At 42.8% G+C, this 18,210-nt stretch overlaps 1 protein-coding gene across 1 annotated transcript; it reads left to right on the forward strand.

Annotated features, from left to right (window-relative positions):
• The first annotated feature begins 427 nt into the window (after positions 1–427).
• On the forward strand, positions 428–11,920 carry NRBF2 (nuclear receptor binding factor 2). Its single transcript, XM_073353436.1, has 4 exons — positions 428–573; positions 7,490–7,574; positions 9,160–9,200; positions 10,402–11,920. The coding sequence occupies exons 1-4, from the start codon at positions 520–522 to the stop codon at positions 11,119–11,121; spliced, it is 900 nt and encodes a 299-aa protein (XP_073209537.1). The 5' UTR covers positions 428–519; the 3' UTR covers positions 11,122–11,920.
• The last annotated feature ends 6,290 nt before the right edge of the window (positions 11,921–18,210 follow it).

An 18,210-nucleotide genomic window follows, 5' to 3' on the forward strand; every position in this document is an offset into this window, starting at 1 on the left:
GCAGCTCCCGAGGCCTTCCCGCCCCCCCGCCAGGCCCGAGGGCTGCTACCTGTGAGGTACACAAACCGGGGATGACGCTGATAAAACCGGACTGCGGGCGGGCCGGGCAGCGTGCGCCCAGCCACCCACCACCCTTGCAGCTAGTGCCCCGCCAAGGCACCCGCATGGACATCCCCGGGAGGCGCCCACCCACGCGGATACCCCGGCCACCTGCACCTCTGCCCCTCCCGCTCCTCCAAAGAGCCCGCCCTTCCAAACCCGCGCCCGCGGACAGTCACGTTCAAGTGGCGCCTCCGAGCCAATGAAAATACGCGGCCGGCTGCCCACGGCGTCGCCCGGTGCCCGTTACCATGGAGACCTTCCACTCTTCTCGTGGGATTTGCGCGTTTGGACGTGGCCCTCGCGAGATAGCCGGGCGGCGCGGTGACGCCACTGCGCGCGTGCTCGAGGCGGAAGCGTTTCCGTGTTTACAGGAGGCCGAGCCTGGGGCAGGGGCGCCGGGACGGAGCCGCAGAGCCCATGTGCCCGCAGCCCCCACCGCCTATGGAGGTGATGGAGGGGCCCCTCAACCTGGTGAGCCGCGCCCCGGGCGGGGAGGGGGCGCTGGGCAGCGGGCGGGCGAGCGAGCGGCGGCTGCCCCGCTGGCAGGTGCGGAGCGCGAAGGGACTCGGGGCTGGGGCAGGCGTGGGCAATGGGAGGGTGACCGCGCCGGAGCCCTGGCTGCGCTGCGGCTTACCAGCGCCGCAGGGGGAGGAGCTGCCCTCGTGGCACAGCGGGGGGCTGAGTGTCGCTGGCGAGGACGAGACCCTGCTGGCTGGTGTGGAGGAGGCGGCTAGAGGCGGTTGGACCTTCCCCTCGCGCCCTGCGGCAGGGGCCTTGAACTCCAGCCTCGGGTGCCCGCCAGCGGGACAGCAGACGCCGCTGTAAACAGGCGTCCGGGGCACGTCCCCGTGCTGGGGAAAGGCAGGACCCGTGGGGTCATTGTCTGGTCTGTCCTGGCGGTGCACGTTCTTCAACATAGGACCAGAGCCCTGATTAGAAACCACCTCTAGCCACGTCAGCTCGGAGTGATAATATAACCGCTGCTAGAGAGTTAAATGTGGTGTTAGACGCCTTCGAAAATCCTCAGTCGTTCTAGGTATGGGGAATTCTAGTGTATGTATACACCCTACAAATAAAAGGTGATAGGCAGGAAACCCAGACACTTGAAGCTACTTGTGCACAGCATTTTGTAAGTGTCTTTCCTTCACTGGTGTATACTATTTCAGTACTTTTGAGAGTTAGGTATAACTAGTCATGGGACCGTTAAAAGTGGCAGTAGCTATTTAGGAAGAATGTTAGAGGGAATCAAAGCATGAATAACTGTTTCATCAGATCAAGATTGGGATAAGGAGTAATTATGGCTGAACCCTTTGTAGAATGTTTATATGAGTGACACAAGACCTGGGAAGGAAACACTGGGGTTACAGAAATAGGATAAGATGCACACAGAGGCCTTGTCTGCATGAGAGAACCAGTGATTTGATTTAATTGGTGGAACTCTATTGTATAGAGACTCAATTTTAATGTGTGCCTTGTAGATTCCTTACTGACTTAAGCTAAATTGATATAAGCAACTCAGACCAAAATACTAATGACTGCGGTAGGTTGGCACCAAGGGTAATCTGAGATTTAAACAGATTTAAAGTTATGGCATGTAGAGAAGGTCTAAGGCCAAGTAATAAGTTGATCTGTGATCTCAGGCAAGAAACAAGTGAATAATCATGTATAAGGGGTAATTTAGTGATGGGATGGGTGTCCAGGCTGAAAATTAAGAGGATTGTGCTGGAGGAAGGAGCCATAGAGGTTGACAAGAAACTCCAGAACCTGTTAAAAGCAGTTTAGTAGACGTAGGACTGTAGTCAGCAATTGAGGAAAGGTCTAGTGTGGGTTTAGAAGACAAGAGAGAGCAGCAATTTTGAGTTCTGAGTGGTAAATGACTGGTAAATAGGTGATAACTGTGGGTGGCTGGGCAGGAGTCACCATTTAGTGGTGTCCCTGCCTGACATTTGAAAGCAGACCATAAAGTAAGGTTTTCTGCACTAACAAAAGTATGAATAAGGCCAAGGAGGTGATGGTCTGACCACAAGAGCAGTACGATTACCATACCTGTTTATAGTTCCAAACAACAAATAATCTCTCTAGACTTGTGTATGTGCTATAGGAGTTCTCGTAAAGAGAGTAGTCACCTATATTGTCCACTAGTGTCCTGACAGTGGCCAATACAACTTCAGAGGAAGGTGCAAGAAACCCTATAAATAAAAAGTAATGTAATTACCTGCTTACAGGGGAATATTTTCCTAACTCCTCATTAATGAAGGACTATAACCTGAAGTACAAAGATTTTTATCCTTAATTTAGACCTTTGTATCTTATCTGATGGAACTATGAATCATCTCATCCCTGGAAACAACCAATGCCTTTCTGAAACCCACTGAGCTCTTGGCCTCTCTTGTGGCAATGACTTCCAGAGGCATTATGTCTTGTTTACTTCCTCCTCCTGCCCTCACTTTTACATTTTTGCCTTTGCTCTTGTTACTGTATTATGAGAAGTTAATTGAGTGTCTGACTTGACTACTTCTTCTTATTGTTTACCTCTGTCATGTCTCCTATTAATCTATCTGAATCCAGTCCCAGGGCTTCAGTTTAATGAGCCAGAAAGCTATCATCTTGTGGACACATCCAATTTGAATTGATTCTTCTTTCACAGGCACCATGCTGGTTTGTCCTTATATTTATCTTTGGGCTTGTCTTCACTTACCGGGGGTTTGATGTGCAGCGATCGATGCGTCAGAGGTTGATTTAGCAGGTCTAGTGAAGACCTGCTAAACTGACTGCCAATCGCTCTCCCATCGACTTCTGTACTCCACCTGAATGGGAAGCGCAAGGGGAGTTGACGGGAGAGCATCTCGAGTTGACATTGCATAGTGTGGACCCCGCGGGAAGTAGATCTAAGTACGTCAACTTCAGCCAAGTTATTCACATAGCTGAAGTTGCATAATTTAGATCAATCTCCCCCTGTAGTGTAGATAAGAGCTAAGTGTTTTATAAGTAAGTTACACTTTTAACTAGTTTTCCATCTGTTGAAGTAAGGCTCACTGCTCTGAAAGTCAGGATCACCCAGTAACAATATTTTCTTTCCTCCAATGTAGAATTGTTGACTCATTTTAGTGAAATTGCATAGGTTTGTTAGCAGCTTGGACCATTCATTCTAAAATTCATTAACTCCTGGATGTGAATACTATACGTTTCTGTGATTTTTTCGTTGTTTAAATTTCAGTTTGTTGGGTCACCTCTTTACCTGAGAAGTTGAGCATCTCACCCATTTCCACCGTGAAGAGAACGGATTAAGAAATAATTTAGCTGCTTTGCAGTGTCCTATTGCTTCCTTAACATCCTGCTTATCCAGTAGACCTTAAAATTCTTGAAGTCTTTCTGCAGCTGATACTTAAAGAATTTCTAGTTTATGTATTTAACTATTTGCTCTTAGCTTATCTAATGCCTTACATGTCTGCTATAGTTATGCTTTTCTCTGTTGGCCTCACTTAGGCTGCATTTCCATTTTTCTGAAGGATAGCTGTTGGCTCAAATTTCTTCAGTCCTTTAACTGTACCATTTTCTGTTTGTGTCCCCCTTTTTTGTTGTGCATGCCTTCTGGGTCATCATAGTATGCCTAAATAGCCTAAGGATTTTAGATTCCTCAAGTTTGACTTAAAGGTTTTGACTTTTTTCTTCTTGAAATCCTCCTTTCTAAAGTGTAGGATCACAGTGCTAGCTTTTGGTGATTGTTTATGTGAAAGGATATCTTAATCAACTAGGACTCAGTTAAGCTCCTGTTAATGGCCCTTTGACTTAACATGGAGTTGGATTCTAGGCTTGGAATCCTCTAGTCAGTCACTTGCTTAATCAATACCTGACAGGCCACGGTTTTTTTAAGAAGGCTTTTCACATGGTTATGTATTGTGATTTGCTATTTAACCATAATTTTAAATGACACTTTTTCTGTAGAAAATTCTTCTGGAGAAATTATTCTAGGCTAATTCAAAAATGGACCTGGGATTCTGTTCTGCTGAATTTAATTCTGATCAATGAACTTGCTACTTTTTTCTTCTCAGGACTTAATGTCTCCTCTTCTGGTTGACCTGGCTTCTCTGGACCTGTCTCTCTTGGACAGGCCAAGACTACCCATTTTGATATTGAAAGTGTTGCTTTGGGAAACTACAGAACTAGTTGTAAAGTTGAGTGTGTTGAGGGTTCTACAGGTATTACTAATGCAAGATACCAAGCTCATTTCCTGTTAGATGTCCCAGTTCAGATACTTTCTGAGCAGGGCTCCTATTTTCCTAAAGAGCATTTTAGTAAATGAAGTTACTGTATGCACAAACCAACCTCTCTTGCCAAAGGGTGAAGCATAGAAAATGGCTGTTTTGTGAAACAAACAGTGATCTTTGGGTTAACATACTTGTGAATTCACTCCGTGGTTTGTCAGGAAAGTAAGCTCTTTTCCTTGGTATAACCTCATGTGAGAGTCTATGGAAAGAGGTAATAAAATAGTATCTTTCCATTGGAAGAAGGCAGAAAAAAGGAATCACCTTCCTCTGCTGTGTTCAGACAAAGGTGGGGATGAGCAAAAATGTGGGAAGTTAACAATACTAAGGGTTTATCTATACAGCAATTTAGTGTCTGGTGCAAGCTAGGGTGTGAATCTGCAGCACATGAGCCTGTCACACGAGTGGCTATATAGATCCTGCTGCTATCCACTAAAAGTTCCGTCATGTGTTTTGAGTCGATTGCACTAAATCGCCATATAGACAAGCCCTAAATGGGTAAACACCACTTAAATATTGTCACAAAGATTTCCATCCCACCACCAACCTCAGCCTGGTCCAGTCCACACAAGAAATCCACTTCCTGGACACTACAGTGCTAATAAACAATGGTCACATAAACACCACCCTATACCGGAAACCTACTGACCGCTATTCCTACCTGCATGCCTCCAGCTTTCACCCTGACCACACCACACGATCCATCGTCTACAGCCAAGCTCTGCGATACAACCGCATTTGCTCCAACCCCTCAGACAGAGACAAACACCTACAAGATCTCTGTCAAGCTTTCTTACAACTACAATACCCACCTGCAGAAGTAAAGAAACAGATTGATAGAGCCAGAAGAGTTCCCAGAAGTTACCTACTACAGGACAGGCCTAACAAAGAAAATAATAGAACGCCACTAGCCGTCACCTTCAGCCCCCAACTAAAACCCCTCTAACGCATTATTAAGGATCTACAACCTATCCTAAAGGATGACCCAACACTCTCACAAATCTTGGGAGACAGGCCAGTCCTTGCCTACAGACAGCCCCGCAACCTGAAGCAAATACTCACCAACAACCACATACCACACAACAGAACCACTAACCCAGGAACTTATCCTTGCAACAAAGCCCGTTGCCAATTGTGCCCACATATCTATTCAGGGGACACCATCACAGGGCCTAATAACATCAGCCACACTATCAGAGGCTCGTATACCTGCACATCCACCAATGTGATATATGCCATCATGTGCCAGCAATGCCCCTCTGCCATGTACATTGGTCAAACTGGAGAGTCTCTACGTAAAAGAATAAATGGACACAAATCAGATGTCAAGAATTATAACATTCATAAACCAGTCGGAGAACACTTCAATCTCTCTGGTCACGCAATCACAGACATGAAGGTCGCTATCTTAAAACAAAAAAACTTCAAATCCAGACTCCAGCGAGAAACTGCTGAATTGGAATTCATTTGCAAATTGGATACTATTAATTTAGGCTTAAATAGAGACTGGGAGTGGCTATTTCCTCTTGTTTTTTCCTACCCCCCCCCCCCCCAGATGTTCTGGTTTAACTTGGATTTAAACTTGGAGAGTGGTCAGTTTGGATGAGCTATTACCAGCAGGAGAGTGAGTTTGTGTGTGTATGGGGGTGGGGGGGATGTGAGAAAACCTGGATTTGTGCTGGAAATGGCCCACCTTAATTATGCACACTGTAGGGAGAATGGTCACTTTGGATGAGCTATTACCAGCAGGATAGTGAGTCTGTGTGTGTGGTTTTTGGGAGGGGGTGAGAGAACCTGGATTTGTGCAGGAAATGGCCCAACTTTATTATCATGCACATTGTGTAAAGAGTTGTCACTTTGGATGGGCTAGCACCAGCAGGAGAATGAATTTGTGTGGGGGGGTGGAGGGTGAGAAAACCTGGATTTGTGCTGGAAATGGCCCACCTGATGATCACTTTAGATAAGCTATTACCAGCAGGACAGTGGGGTGGGAGAAGGTATTTTTTCATATTCTCTGTGTATAAATAAAGTCTGCTGCAGTTTCCACGGCATGCATCCGATGAAGTGAGCTGTAGCTCACGAAAGCTCATGCTCAAATAAATTGGTTAGTCTCTAAGGTGCCACAAGTACTCCTTTTCTTTTTGCGAATACAGACTAACACGGCTGTTACTCTGAAACAAAGATCCTTGAGTCTAGTCTGAGCCCTTGTTCACATGGCTCAATACTGGATGATAAAAACTATCCTACTGACCCAAATGTCTCAACTGGTTTGATGTAACTGATAGGGCCCATAAACAAAAAACCTCTCTCTAGAAACAGTATCTCTTAAATCATGCTCTACTTTGTTAAAACTCTTCTACTCTTACTCTGTTGCTATGAAGCAGCTTACTGCTAGTAAAGTATGGCTGCTTACGCTGAATTTTGTAACGTTTTAACCAAGTTGAAGGCTTTTATGGAAAGCATCAACTGATAGTGCTTCTCTTGTTTTGTCAGCTTTGAGTGCAGGGAGCTCTTCAGGATCGTGAAGAAAATGAAAAGCTGTTGGGAGCTATAGTCCCTCTTATACCATCAGGTCCCACAAGAGAAGTGTGTGTGTGTGTGTGTGTGGTTGATCTCACACATTGCTTATGAGAAGATTCCTGGCTCTCACATTAGGACACACAACTCCACAGTTCTGGAGGATTGTTTCCAGGAGCTCATGGCAATATAACCACTGGTGGCTGGTTCCTTACACCAGCAGTGCTGTTTTGGCACTGGTCTTGGACCACTGCCCTAAGACACTTGTTTGCCACTGCAAGTGTGTAAGTGTTAAGTATTGTGTGCGAAGACTTACAGTCACTGCCACTTCATAAAATGGGTGGTATATATTCACTGTGAAATAGCTACTGTGAGGCCAGTTGTGCCTTAAACCTTTTGCCATATCTGCACAGTACATTTGTGCACAAAAGTCCGACGGTGGGCGAGCATTATAGGAAAGGCTGGAAGGGGAGATCTTGGGTTAAGAGTCTGAAGGTGTATGATGTGTGAACATCTGATTATCTGTTTGGTGCTAGCTAGTTACTATAAAAACCAGCTCCAGCCATTCCTAGCTTTGATTAAAATAACATTTTGTTTCTTTTAAGGCTCATCAGCAGAGTAGAAAAGCAGACCGGTTGTTGGCAGCAGGGAAATACGAAGAAGCAATTTCTTGTCACAAAAAAGCAGCTGGTGAGTGTTACCTTTTCATAAGATATTTATGACCCAGTTTTCAAAAGCAGCTTTGAAACTTGCTCTGGCCAAGTAACTAGATACATACTTGCATATAAATGCTGTTTTTATACATGCAAAAAATGTGAACCCAGGTTTAGAGGCCCTGTCGGAAGTCTCTCTTGGAAATGTGGCCTTTAATTTCACTTCAATTTTGATCTTTCATACCTTTCTTACTTGGAGTAGCTAGTTGTCAGCATGATGCGGGAAATATTTAGCCACAAATCTTAACTAAACAGTCAATTGGTGGTTCGCAATCTTAATTTTTTTAATGAATCTATTGCTGATAAAGCAATTTCAACCTTCAGGGGCAATGAGGTCAGTTCTGCAGGCCCCCCCCCCCATGATTGACAGTCTTCCATCCTTATTCACAAAGATGTGTATTCAGGTTCACATTTGATTTGTGAATGTGCAGCTGCTGCCTATTAACAGGTGAAATCTGCTCTGGAGAGATGGGAGGTGGCCACATTATAGGCACAACTGGCTAGACAGGTGCAGTTTCTGGGTCTTGTGTGGAGGACCACTAGATAGGTGGCTTCTCCAAGTGCTGTAGGCTTGTTTTTAATATAATTTTTGGGGGAGGGAGCTGAGAAACTTGTATTCCTGCCCCAGTCACTTTAACCTTGAACTAATCACTGACTTGAACTAGAAGAAACTGAAAAGAAGAAAACGTTCTCTCTGCATCTGGGGAAGGGGCTACTGCTGTCAAAAGCTGACTTAGCACTTCAACCACTTTTGGTTTCAGGTGCTTAGCAAGTGACTTCCAGCAGTTCGATGGATTAGCTTTCTCTAAAATTTCAGCAGCAGCAAATATCTACTGCTTGAATACTTAAGTAATTTTAATAGATTATAGTAAATTTAGGCCTTAAAAGTTGTAAAATTAAAAATTAATTTTAAAAAGAAATGCACTTAAATAAAAAAATCATTGATTTTTTTTTATCCAGGCTGAGAGCCATGGATATTGCTTCCCTACCCCATCAGTAATGCAGTCAAAGAAAAGTGTGGTATTCTACTGTAGAGTGTTTTAGTATTTCATTTGTATGTTCTTTAAATGGATGTAAATAAGACTCTGGCCCCTAGCTTTGTCACTTTCTTATGTACTGCAGGGGCGGATGCTGCTGCACCTCCTTTGCGGACTTCCTGCAAACCTTCGTTTTGATCTGGAAAGACTAATGAAATTGCGTTGGTAGTGCTCTCCTCAGAGGTGAAGCAGTTAGAACTGTACATAGAAATATGCAACGCATATTATACCAGGATGAGCAAAGAGGCTTTGCTTCACAGATGATGATATGGAAGCTGTTTACCTTTAAATACTATGTAGGCTTAAAGCTCTTAAGGGCAGACATGCATTTGAAAAGCAGTATGCATGTTCCCAGCAATAGTTTGCCAGTGTAATCCCCTCTGTGTGTGTGGATTCAGTGAACAAAATGATCAGATCTGAAAGCTTTTTAAAATTCTTAAACTTGTGAGTCTTTTGCTTTCAGGAAAAGTGTTCTAATTTTCACAATCCTGGCCTAAGCGTTTACCAATTTGTTTTTTTGTGCAGCATACCTTGCTGAAGCCATGAAGCTGACACAATCGGAGCAGGTGAGATTGCCTTTAGTTTGCATTCCACAGCTGGGAAATGTTGAAGGTATTATTGTACAAACACACTAACTCTGGCCCTTGGGCACGTGCCTATTACACTATGTCCTAATTGTGTGATCAGACCTTTTACACCATATAGTTATGCTACCTACTTTGAATGACCTGCACTGCTCTAATTTATGCCTGGCTGTCCAAGGCCCAAGTCTAGTAGCTGTGGATAGCAGGAGGGTGGAGTAGAGCTTGGTAAATAACCCCTTATTGTGATTCACTGGCAGTTCCACAAAAGAATTCTCTTTGGGGAAAACTAAAGAATATCCATTTTGGGTTGGACAGAATATTTTGTTGGACTGGAGTGTGTGTGTGTGTGTGTAGCAGGAATTTGAACTTGGGTCACCTCCATGGCAGGGAAGTGCACTGGCATACTTTGTGGCAGGTCTTTCTGTCTCTCCTCTTGAAGCCGTTCCACTTATTGGAACAGTCATTGGAGCAGGGACTTGGATTTGGATCGTCAAGTGAGTGCCTGCGTCACCAGTCTGTAAAGTCATACATGCCCTCTGATTCAGTCTGTAAAATTGCCACTCCCCCATTACTATTATTGGTTAAACATGGCTAAACGATGGAGAAAATGTCATCCAAAAATGGAACACTTTTTAGCTAAGCCTGGAACATCCACCCCAATGGTCCAACAATTGGAGTGACTCAGAATAGAGGGTCAGTTTGAAAATGCTGATGTAATCTCACTGTAGCAGTCTCTGCTGCTTAGTGGTGGTGTCAATGCAGTGGTCTAGCCATATACTACAACAAAAGGATTTGCTACTTATTTAAAAAATACACGTGTTGAATTACAGGCCAAGTAAGGCATGACATCTCATCCCAAGTTCATTTGTGGATGGTCACAGGCCAATCAAACTTATCTCCTCCCTTCAAAAGTGTCCATATGGATTGGAAGAGAAATTACAGATGTCCAAAAATTTAGTAGTCACCCATAACACTTCCATATCACAGACTACAGTTACAGTGAGTTTGATAGCATAATGCCTGAATCTGCATTGCAGAAGCTAGAGAAAGAGGTTTCTCCTCCAGGACATGCTAGGGTACTGATTCTGTAAACACTGAAGCATGACTGTAACTTTACTCACACATATGCTTGCAGGATTAGGGCCTATGTGTTAATTCAGTCAATCTTCTTTTTCTTGGACAGGCTCAATTATCACTGGAATTACAAAGGGATAGTCACATGAAACAGTTACTGCTCATCCAGGAGAGGTGGAAAAGGGCAAAGAGAGAGGAAAGGCTAAAAGCCCAACAGCATGCAGACAAGGATATAGCTGAACACCTTCAGACCTCTTATAAACCATCAGCTGAAGAATCTGAAGACCAAAACATATTGGTTCCTGTTGCTCAGAAATACAGTCCTTCTGCAAGTAAGCATCTACAGGAAACTCAGGGTGTCTTTGACAGGGAGCCAGATACACTATTATTTCTGCTTCAGAAAAGAGAGGTGCAAATGGAAGTGTGTATTGGGAACAAAGCCCCAAAAGATGACAAAACGATAATAGAGGAGCAGGCAACCAAAATTGCGGATTTAAAACGGCATGTGGAATTTCTTGTAGCTGAAAATGAGAGATTAAGGAGAGAAAATAAACAGCTAAAAGCAGAAAGGATTAAACTCCAAAAAGCTCCAGTAGAGAAGGAGTTGGATGTAGATGCTGATTTTGTGGAGAAGTCAGAATTATGGGGTCTACAGCAGCATTCAGAAACGGCTACTACTTCAGCCTCAACTTGGCAGAAGTTTGCAGCAAATGCAGGGAAAGCTAAGGACATTCCAATACCCAATCTTCCTCCCTTGGACATTCCATCACCTGAACTCCCTCTCCTGGAGCTCTCTGAAGATATACTGAAAGGACTTATGAACAGCTAAATGAAGACCATAAGAAGTGCTCATGAAATGTAGTTAAGCAAAGTGAGAAAAGGGAAAACCACCAGGACAATGATGATCCAAGGGCAGCCAACATCTAACACAATCCTACTGTGCAAGAAAAGGCATTACAGCAACTGTCACTGTGAAATACACTGAATCATAGAGCTTAAGGGTACCATAAATTGGTAAATGCAAGCTCTTGCGTCTTTCTTCTGACGTTTCAAACCAAATGACTGCTTGGAAAACATTTCAAACACAATCCTTCAGGGTTTTGAAGTAATGCTACGTGTAATAGGTATCTATAATGCCATAAACGATGCAGAACTTAACTTATGGTTGCCAGATGGCTGCCACTTCAGCTTGAAAGATGCTTTCTATCATTCATTCAGATTGTAAGCATTTCATTATGCACAATTTTGTTAATGGAGAGGTGTATAAGTTACACCATATCTAGATGAGTTGATGTGCCACACTCTTGTCTCCTGACAATATTAACCTCAGATTAATCAGGAGAAATATATAAACTTTCTATGAAGGAACCAAGTTATTCGTTCTGTGGGGAATTTTAGATTGTTTACATAACTAATCAAGGTGCATCAAATTTAACTCTGGGTTTCTATATAAAAAAATTACATTGCTTAAAAAACCTGAGGAAAAAGTATCATGTTCTTCAGAGGTGCATGAATGGAAGTAATGCTAGTGAGCAGTATTTAATTGCACAAAAAGGAAATATTTGTTTACATCTGTAAATCAGTCACCAAGCCTATGAAAATAAACTCAGTCGTATTCAACACCATAAGAGTGGGTGAAAATAGTCTTCACAAACATTAAAGTGCCAGTCAATTGAACTATAAAGTTTTGTTATGCTAAAAATAGCTGGTGGTAAGGGAAAATGGAACACAACTTCCAGCCTTTCACTTTCAGGTACATACAGAGAACTTGGGAAGAGCCAAGGGGTCGTTGTGGTGTGTGAAATGACATTCTTGTCTGTACAGTTTTAAGAGGTGATGCACCTACTGAGCAGAAACCATAGGACACAGATTCCAAAATGGCTTATTCAGTTCAAGACTCAAAGCACAAGTGCAGTGGTTTTCCGTACCTCCTCTACAGAATGAGCTTGTTCCCACAGCTTTAGTGCTAGCTTTCTGCTGAAGTGCATAGAGAACACCACGGTCCCTCTTATTCTCAGCTTCTGTGCAAATTTTCTTCTTTCCCTAATGCCTGGTCTGTTCTCTCCCTGAATAGAAGGCAAGGGCTGGAGGAAAGAAATGCAGATAAAAACACGGGACTTGCTCAAGGAACAGGTTTGAATTTGCTCACAACTCAAGAAATTTTGCTGTATTCCTTAAACTGACAATCAAATTCTCTAGTTCACTGACTTCTGTATGCATAGAAGGGGGGGATGTTGGACTTTTTACTCATATATAACTAGTTAAAATTCAACAGTAGCAATTGCTTACACGTAAACTGAAAAGCTAGCATGCCTTCCAAAGGTGGCGAAATCAAACTAAAATTATTTAAGGTCCTAATTAATTGCACTGTCTTTGAGCCCTCAAAGAAATAATACTAAATATTGTGGGATCATTTCAACCATTTTTATGTAGCTGCCACAACTGCTGTCTGCCATGCTCCTGGCACTGTACAGGAAACCATTTTTGGACTGGCCATCTCCACTGAAGCATAATTTAAGTCTTAGGCCTGATCCATTCTGCTTCATGCCAAGCCACTTATCCACTGAGGATGAGTACTCAAGCACGCAAAACGGTGATCCTGAAAGGAAACCTCTCACATTGTTCTCCAGCCTAGGTCAGACTTCAGGACAGCTTTCCCCACAAATTGAACAAGGACGGCTACAGTAGTATGAAGATTAATCTCTTAAGTTTCTCCTTAGTTACAAGCTATAGATACATTGCTTCTTTCCCATCCTCCCCAAAGTAAGATAATCCACTGCTCTTAATTTGACTGAAATAAGCATAGTCCATTAAAAAAACCACCACAATAAGTGTCACAGCAGATGCTTCAGTGGAAAGTGCCACAATCACAAATAGACAATAGTGGAATAAACTGCCCATGACAATCTTTTCCTCATGCCTGTCAGAAGTTGGCTATAATATGCTGGGGGGTGTTAAAAAATACAACCAAAACATGGATACAACATTCTCCACAAACACCTAGTTCTTTTGTGAATCCTGTTAAACACTAGTTCTCATACAGCAATGAGTTCTGCAGGTTAGTTGTGTTAAGTAAAATACAGCTGCTTTTATCAGTTTTAAATGTATTGTCTTTTAGTTTTTTGTTGTTTCCCTGCTCTTATATTATAAGAAAAGGTCAGTAGGAGCACCTGAACTTACCTTATGTTATTTCTGACATTTCTCTAAACTGTCCCACTCTTTCCATGCTCTCCTTCTATGCCTCCTTTAGACTCCATTCTGGTTCTACTACTTCCCCCTTTTGAGATGGGGTTATCGGACCAAACCCAGCAGTCCACAGTGGGGCATTCCTTAATTTATAGAAGGCAAAAAAAAATTTTTTACACAGTATTTGCTTTTTGACTGCTGCTATGCATTGAGTGACAGTTTCCACTGAGCTGTGTGTAGCAATACCCAAGTCATGTTTACTATTTTATCATCTTGAAAGTATATTCTGTGGCAAACATTGCCATCTGGTGGACAAAATAATTTGTTACATTAAAACAAACAGTCCTTTTTCCTTAAAATAGCACATTACTTCAAGTCTTAAGTTTCCCCACTATCATGAGTGTCAATATAGTCAACCCTTAGTTATCATTTAGCATAAAAGAAAAGGTGCAGAGAGGGATAAATACTGCACACAATATAAGCAATTTGGATCAGAGTCCTTATGTATGGTTCTTATTGTAGTTTTGACATTATCAGAGATTTTGTCATAGGGCCTAATTCAAAGTGTTTTAAAGTCAATGGAAAGATGCCCCTGGCCTTTGGATCGGTCCATAATGCATTATACTTGACATCTGTAAAATTGTGTCGTCTGTAATTTGAAAGCGTCTCACCAAGAACTAAATTTAAACATACGCCCAGACATTTAGTTCAATTCGGAGAGCTTGTTTTACCACAGAAACCACTGTTGTCTTGGAACCTAGAAATATTATCCCTGTTGAAAACAGCCAATATATGCTTTGCAAAAAGAATTTGTGAACTATGGAATCTGTGAGCATATCCCAGGAGAGGAAAAACCCATGGGAAAGCTACGTGGAATCTTTTGGGAGTAAAATCTGCCAAACATAACCCCAATGGCTACTTACTGTCACAGCTAGAAAACAAAATACAAAAACACTGCGTTTTATTGGTTGGTTTTATGTTCAGTGAGTCAGGTTGGTTTTATGTTCAGTCTTATGCTCCATCTTCTAAGGAATTTTAGTTTTCAGAAAGTTATCGTGGGAAGATTTTAAGGCCTTCATATTAACAATAGCTCTTCGTACAATCTACAGTTCACATTCAGTTGCTTTGAAGGTGGTTGACTGCCATATTGAAAGTGGATGGCTGTTTTGAGCAGTACAGGCGTGACACCTTTTTGCAGTGAACTGCACATTCACCATAATTCCCATGACTATTTTTATGCCTATCCTCCCATTCTAAAAGTGATGCTGAAATAGAAGAGACAGATACATTGTTTAGAATTGGTTAAGGATGGTGATGTGGAAGCAGGCCAGCAAAACTGACAAGAAAAATGCTCAGTAATTTACAGCAGCATTTAAAATGTCTTACTGAATGGTGCACAAAGTAGGGGAGAGGCAAAGTCTATGCTGTAGAATCTCCCTCAATTTAGAGCCCTTTAACTGAACCTAATAAAATATTACTGTAAGTTCTTCAGTTGTGGGCTTCGGCCATCTTACTTTTCAGCTCAGAAGTAATCCTTTCCTACAAGGAAATCAGATAAAATTTGGCTCTGGAGACAGATGACTGGTCTGGTGAGCATCTCTCTTGAATTTACTGTTTGAAAGTGATCAGAAGTTACTAGTGGCACCAATGCAATAATAGAAAGCTATAAACCTGAGACTTGGCTACAGCCTCTCATAGGCATGATAGTGTTTAAACCTCCCATAGGTTACAGGAGTTCATAACTTTTTAGAGACCAGGAGTCTTGGGCTTTTTCTCCCCCTTAAAAATGCTGTAAGTTTGCCTAATGCCTATTTTGGAATCATTTGAACTACTGTCCCTCAAGCCAGTTTACTACAGGAGGCATGATATTACTGAGATTAAGCAGTATCAGATCTATAGAGCTACAAAACAAAAAATAGTATTTCCCATCTCAGGTCAACCCAAATCTAGCCTTCAGCTCAAAAGAAAACACACACACAGCTACCATAAATTGCATTGGCCCAGGAGGGGAAGGGGCAGCACAACGAAGATTGGCTGCCATGCACGTGATCCCAAGAGGCTGGAAGGCACATGCTGTGCTTACCTAGTTGGAAAATTCCAGGGAAATTCACACAACTAGCACAAAGCAAAAGCTTCCTGTCTGATGCTTCAGCTTTAGGGAAGTTTTGAGTTTAAAATGCAACTGTTCTCACTTAACACGTCTGGAAAAGCATCAATCTTCAATTTGCTATAAGAGGGGGCAACATTTCCATTGGCTCTATATAAATTGTAACTTCCTTTTAGAAAACTAATAGAACAAGTGAAAAAATGCAGAGATTAGTGTCTAACTAGGAATTTAAAGCCACCTCACAAGCTGAGCATCATTAGGCCTTTGGGTGGTTTCCTAGGCTGCAAGGGGCCCAGAAGTAGGTGCTGCGCCAGAGGATTCAGTGCTCTGCAGGGGTGAGTATAATAAGAGCACAAAGACCAGAAAATAAAACGACACAAAAAAAGTAAATAAAAAGGGCTGGAAACAAGAAGGGTAGGAAATCACAAAGCTGCTGACCTTGTTCTACCTGAGGCAGAACTCAAGGGGAAGCAAGAGCAGGCTGGGTCCCTGGAATCTATTCAGGAAGGCACAGCCTATTCAGTATGGATAGGAGCAGATGCTATCAGTCAAGAAGAAAGTGAGGGATTTTTGAAGTGTTATCTAGGAAGAGGAGACAAGACTTAGTGTCAACCTGTATGCAGAGGAAAGACTGAAAGCCCAGGCTATGGGCATGAGGGATAGAGAGGATGGTGGCATTGCCAACTGTAAAGGAGACTGGGGCTAAGGGACAGGATTTGGTAGGAAAGGGTTTGTTTTGGCCACAAAGAGTTTGAGATGATGGTGAGTTATCTCTCAAGCAGTTCATCTGGGATATGCGAGACTGAAGCATGGAGACAGGGTCAGAGTGAAACAGAATTGACGAAAGGAGTTAGTGTGGAAGGGCAGTTGAATTCATGCAAGTGACATCACCTATAAATAAGGTGTCCAGGGAGAAATGTAGGGGTCCAAGAATAGAGACGTGAGAGGGGGCAGTTAAAGTGGGGAAGTGGAGAGCTGCCAAGAGGGATTGACAGAATGGCTAGTGAGATCAGAAGAGGACAGTTAGGGAGGCTAACGGAAGACAGAATGTCAAGGAGAAGGGAGGATCAAGGGTATCAAAACTACTAGAAAGGTCAAAGAGAATAAGAATGGAGTTTAGGCCTTCAGATAGCCAAGATGTTTATTTGGAGACACTGGTGAGCATTTTCTATGGAGTAGAGAGGGCAGAGGCTGTACTGGAGTGGTCCAACAGATTCACACGTTTTAATCAGACCATTACGGTCATCTAATCTGATGTCTTGCATAACGTCATAGAATTTTACCCCGTGATTCCTGCATCAATCCCATAACTTCTGGCTGAGCTAAAACATAATTTAGAAAATCAACCAATCATGATGTGAAAACTGCAACTGATGGGGATTCCCCCCCCCATCCCCAGGTAAGTTGCTGCAATTCCGTTAACTGGTAAAATAGCAAGTTTAACGCAAGGAAGCTGATACAAGGGGCACAGACAGCTCATTCAGTGAGTATAATAGCGAAGGGGATGGGGGGGCACCCATAGGTAGGTTTGAGAGTTTAACGGCATGTCTGTATGCAAGAAAGGAGACAGAGGAGGGGGACAAGAACATAGTGGGGGCAAGGAAAATTTCACAGGAAGGGATAGGGTTGAGCGGCCAGAAAGGGCATGTAGGTGAGAATTTTCAAGGCCAGTGACAGGGAGGGAAGGAAGGAAGGAAGGGCAGATGTTGGGATGGGACCGTCTTTTTGTTTTGTGTTTGTACAGCACCTACCACAATGGGGCCCTGGTCCAGGACCAGGGCTGATAGGTGCTACAAGAAAAAGAACAAATCATGTCACATACCTAAAAGTTGGCAAGCTCCAATGTTACACCTGATGCCTATTTATGCTCTCCACTGATCTTGTAATATTTCTGATAATAAATTAGGCAATTCTGAGACCAGGAAAAAAAAAAAAACTCACTGAAGATTAAGAGTTATTCCCTTTTTATCCATTTTGTGTTGTGAGGGTTGGGATTACAAAATACTAATAATTGGATTAGGTTTTGTGGGAGATGCTGATTCTTGAAAAATGGAAAACACAGAGGCTGTGTCTTCAATAGGTAAAAAGGCAAGGAAGATAAGATGGTTTAAAACTAGTCCCTATCATTCTGTCCTCCCTCTGCTGCCTCCCACAGGCCCTAGATAAAATTTCCCTGAGGTTAAAGAATTGAACTAAAGCCTTGTTTATGCTGGGGTTTTTACTAACTGTAGACAACATCTACACTAGGGGTTTACACTAACTGGTTTAGCAGCATAGACTAAGCACAGGAGCTGCATTCAGGATTCTAAATTCACCTTCCTGTAGTCAAATGCCACTTTAAAGCACGCTTTCCCAGTAATGCTCGGCTACAATGAAGAAGTAGCTGGATTACTCTGAAGTAGTCCCAGTTACAGGAAGCTGAACTGGCAGTTGCAATAAGGCTCCTAGTTGGGCTTGGTGGAGAGCTAAGGAGATGTTTACAGTCTTGAACTGAAGTTGCATAGGTAGCCAGTTACTTGAAGGAGTCCAGCAGCCTGCATGAGTTACCAAGTCTAATTAAAGCCTAACTCATGAAACTACAAACTGGCTTCTCTTCATTTGGATTTTACCTCAAGGTAACACACA

Source organism: Lepidochelys kempii, chromosome 7 (genome assembly GCF_965140265.1).
Source record: "Lepidochelys kempii isolate rLepKem1 chromosome 7, rLepKem1.hap2, whole genome shotgun sequence".
NCBI classification, from domain to species: Eukaryota; Metazoa; Chordata; order Testudines; family Cheloniidae; genus Lepidochelys; species Lepidochelys kempii.

Coding starts and splice junctions, on each gene's coding strand:
- NRBF2 (XM_073353436.1), top strand. CDS start 520: ATGTGCCCGCAGCCCCCACCGCCTATGGAGGTGATGGAGGGGCCCCTC. Junction 574..7,489: donor TGGAGGGGCCCCTCAACCTG/GTGAGCCGCGCC, acceptor GTTTCTTTTAAG/GCTCATCAGCAGAGTAGAAA. Junction 7,575..9,159: donor TTGTCACAAAAAAGCAGCTG/GTGAGTGTTACC, acceptor TTTTTTGTGCAG/CATACCTTGCTGAAGCCATG.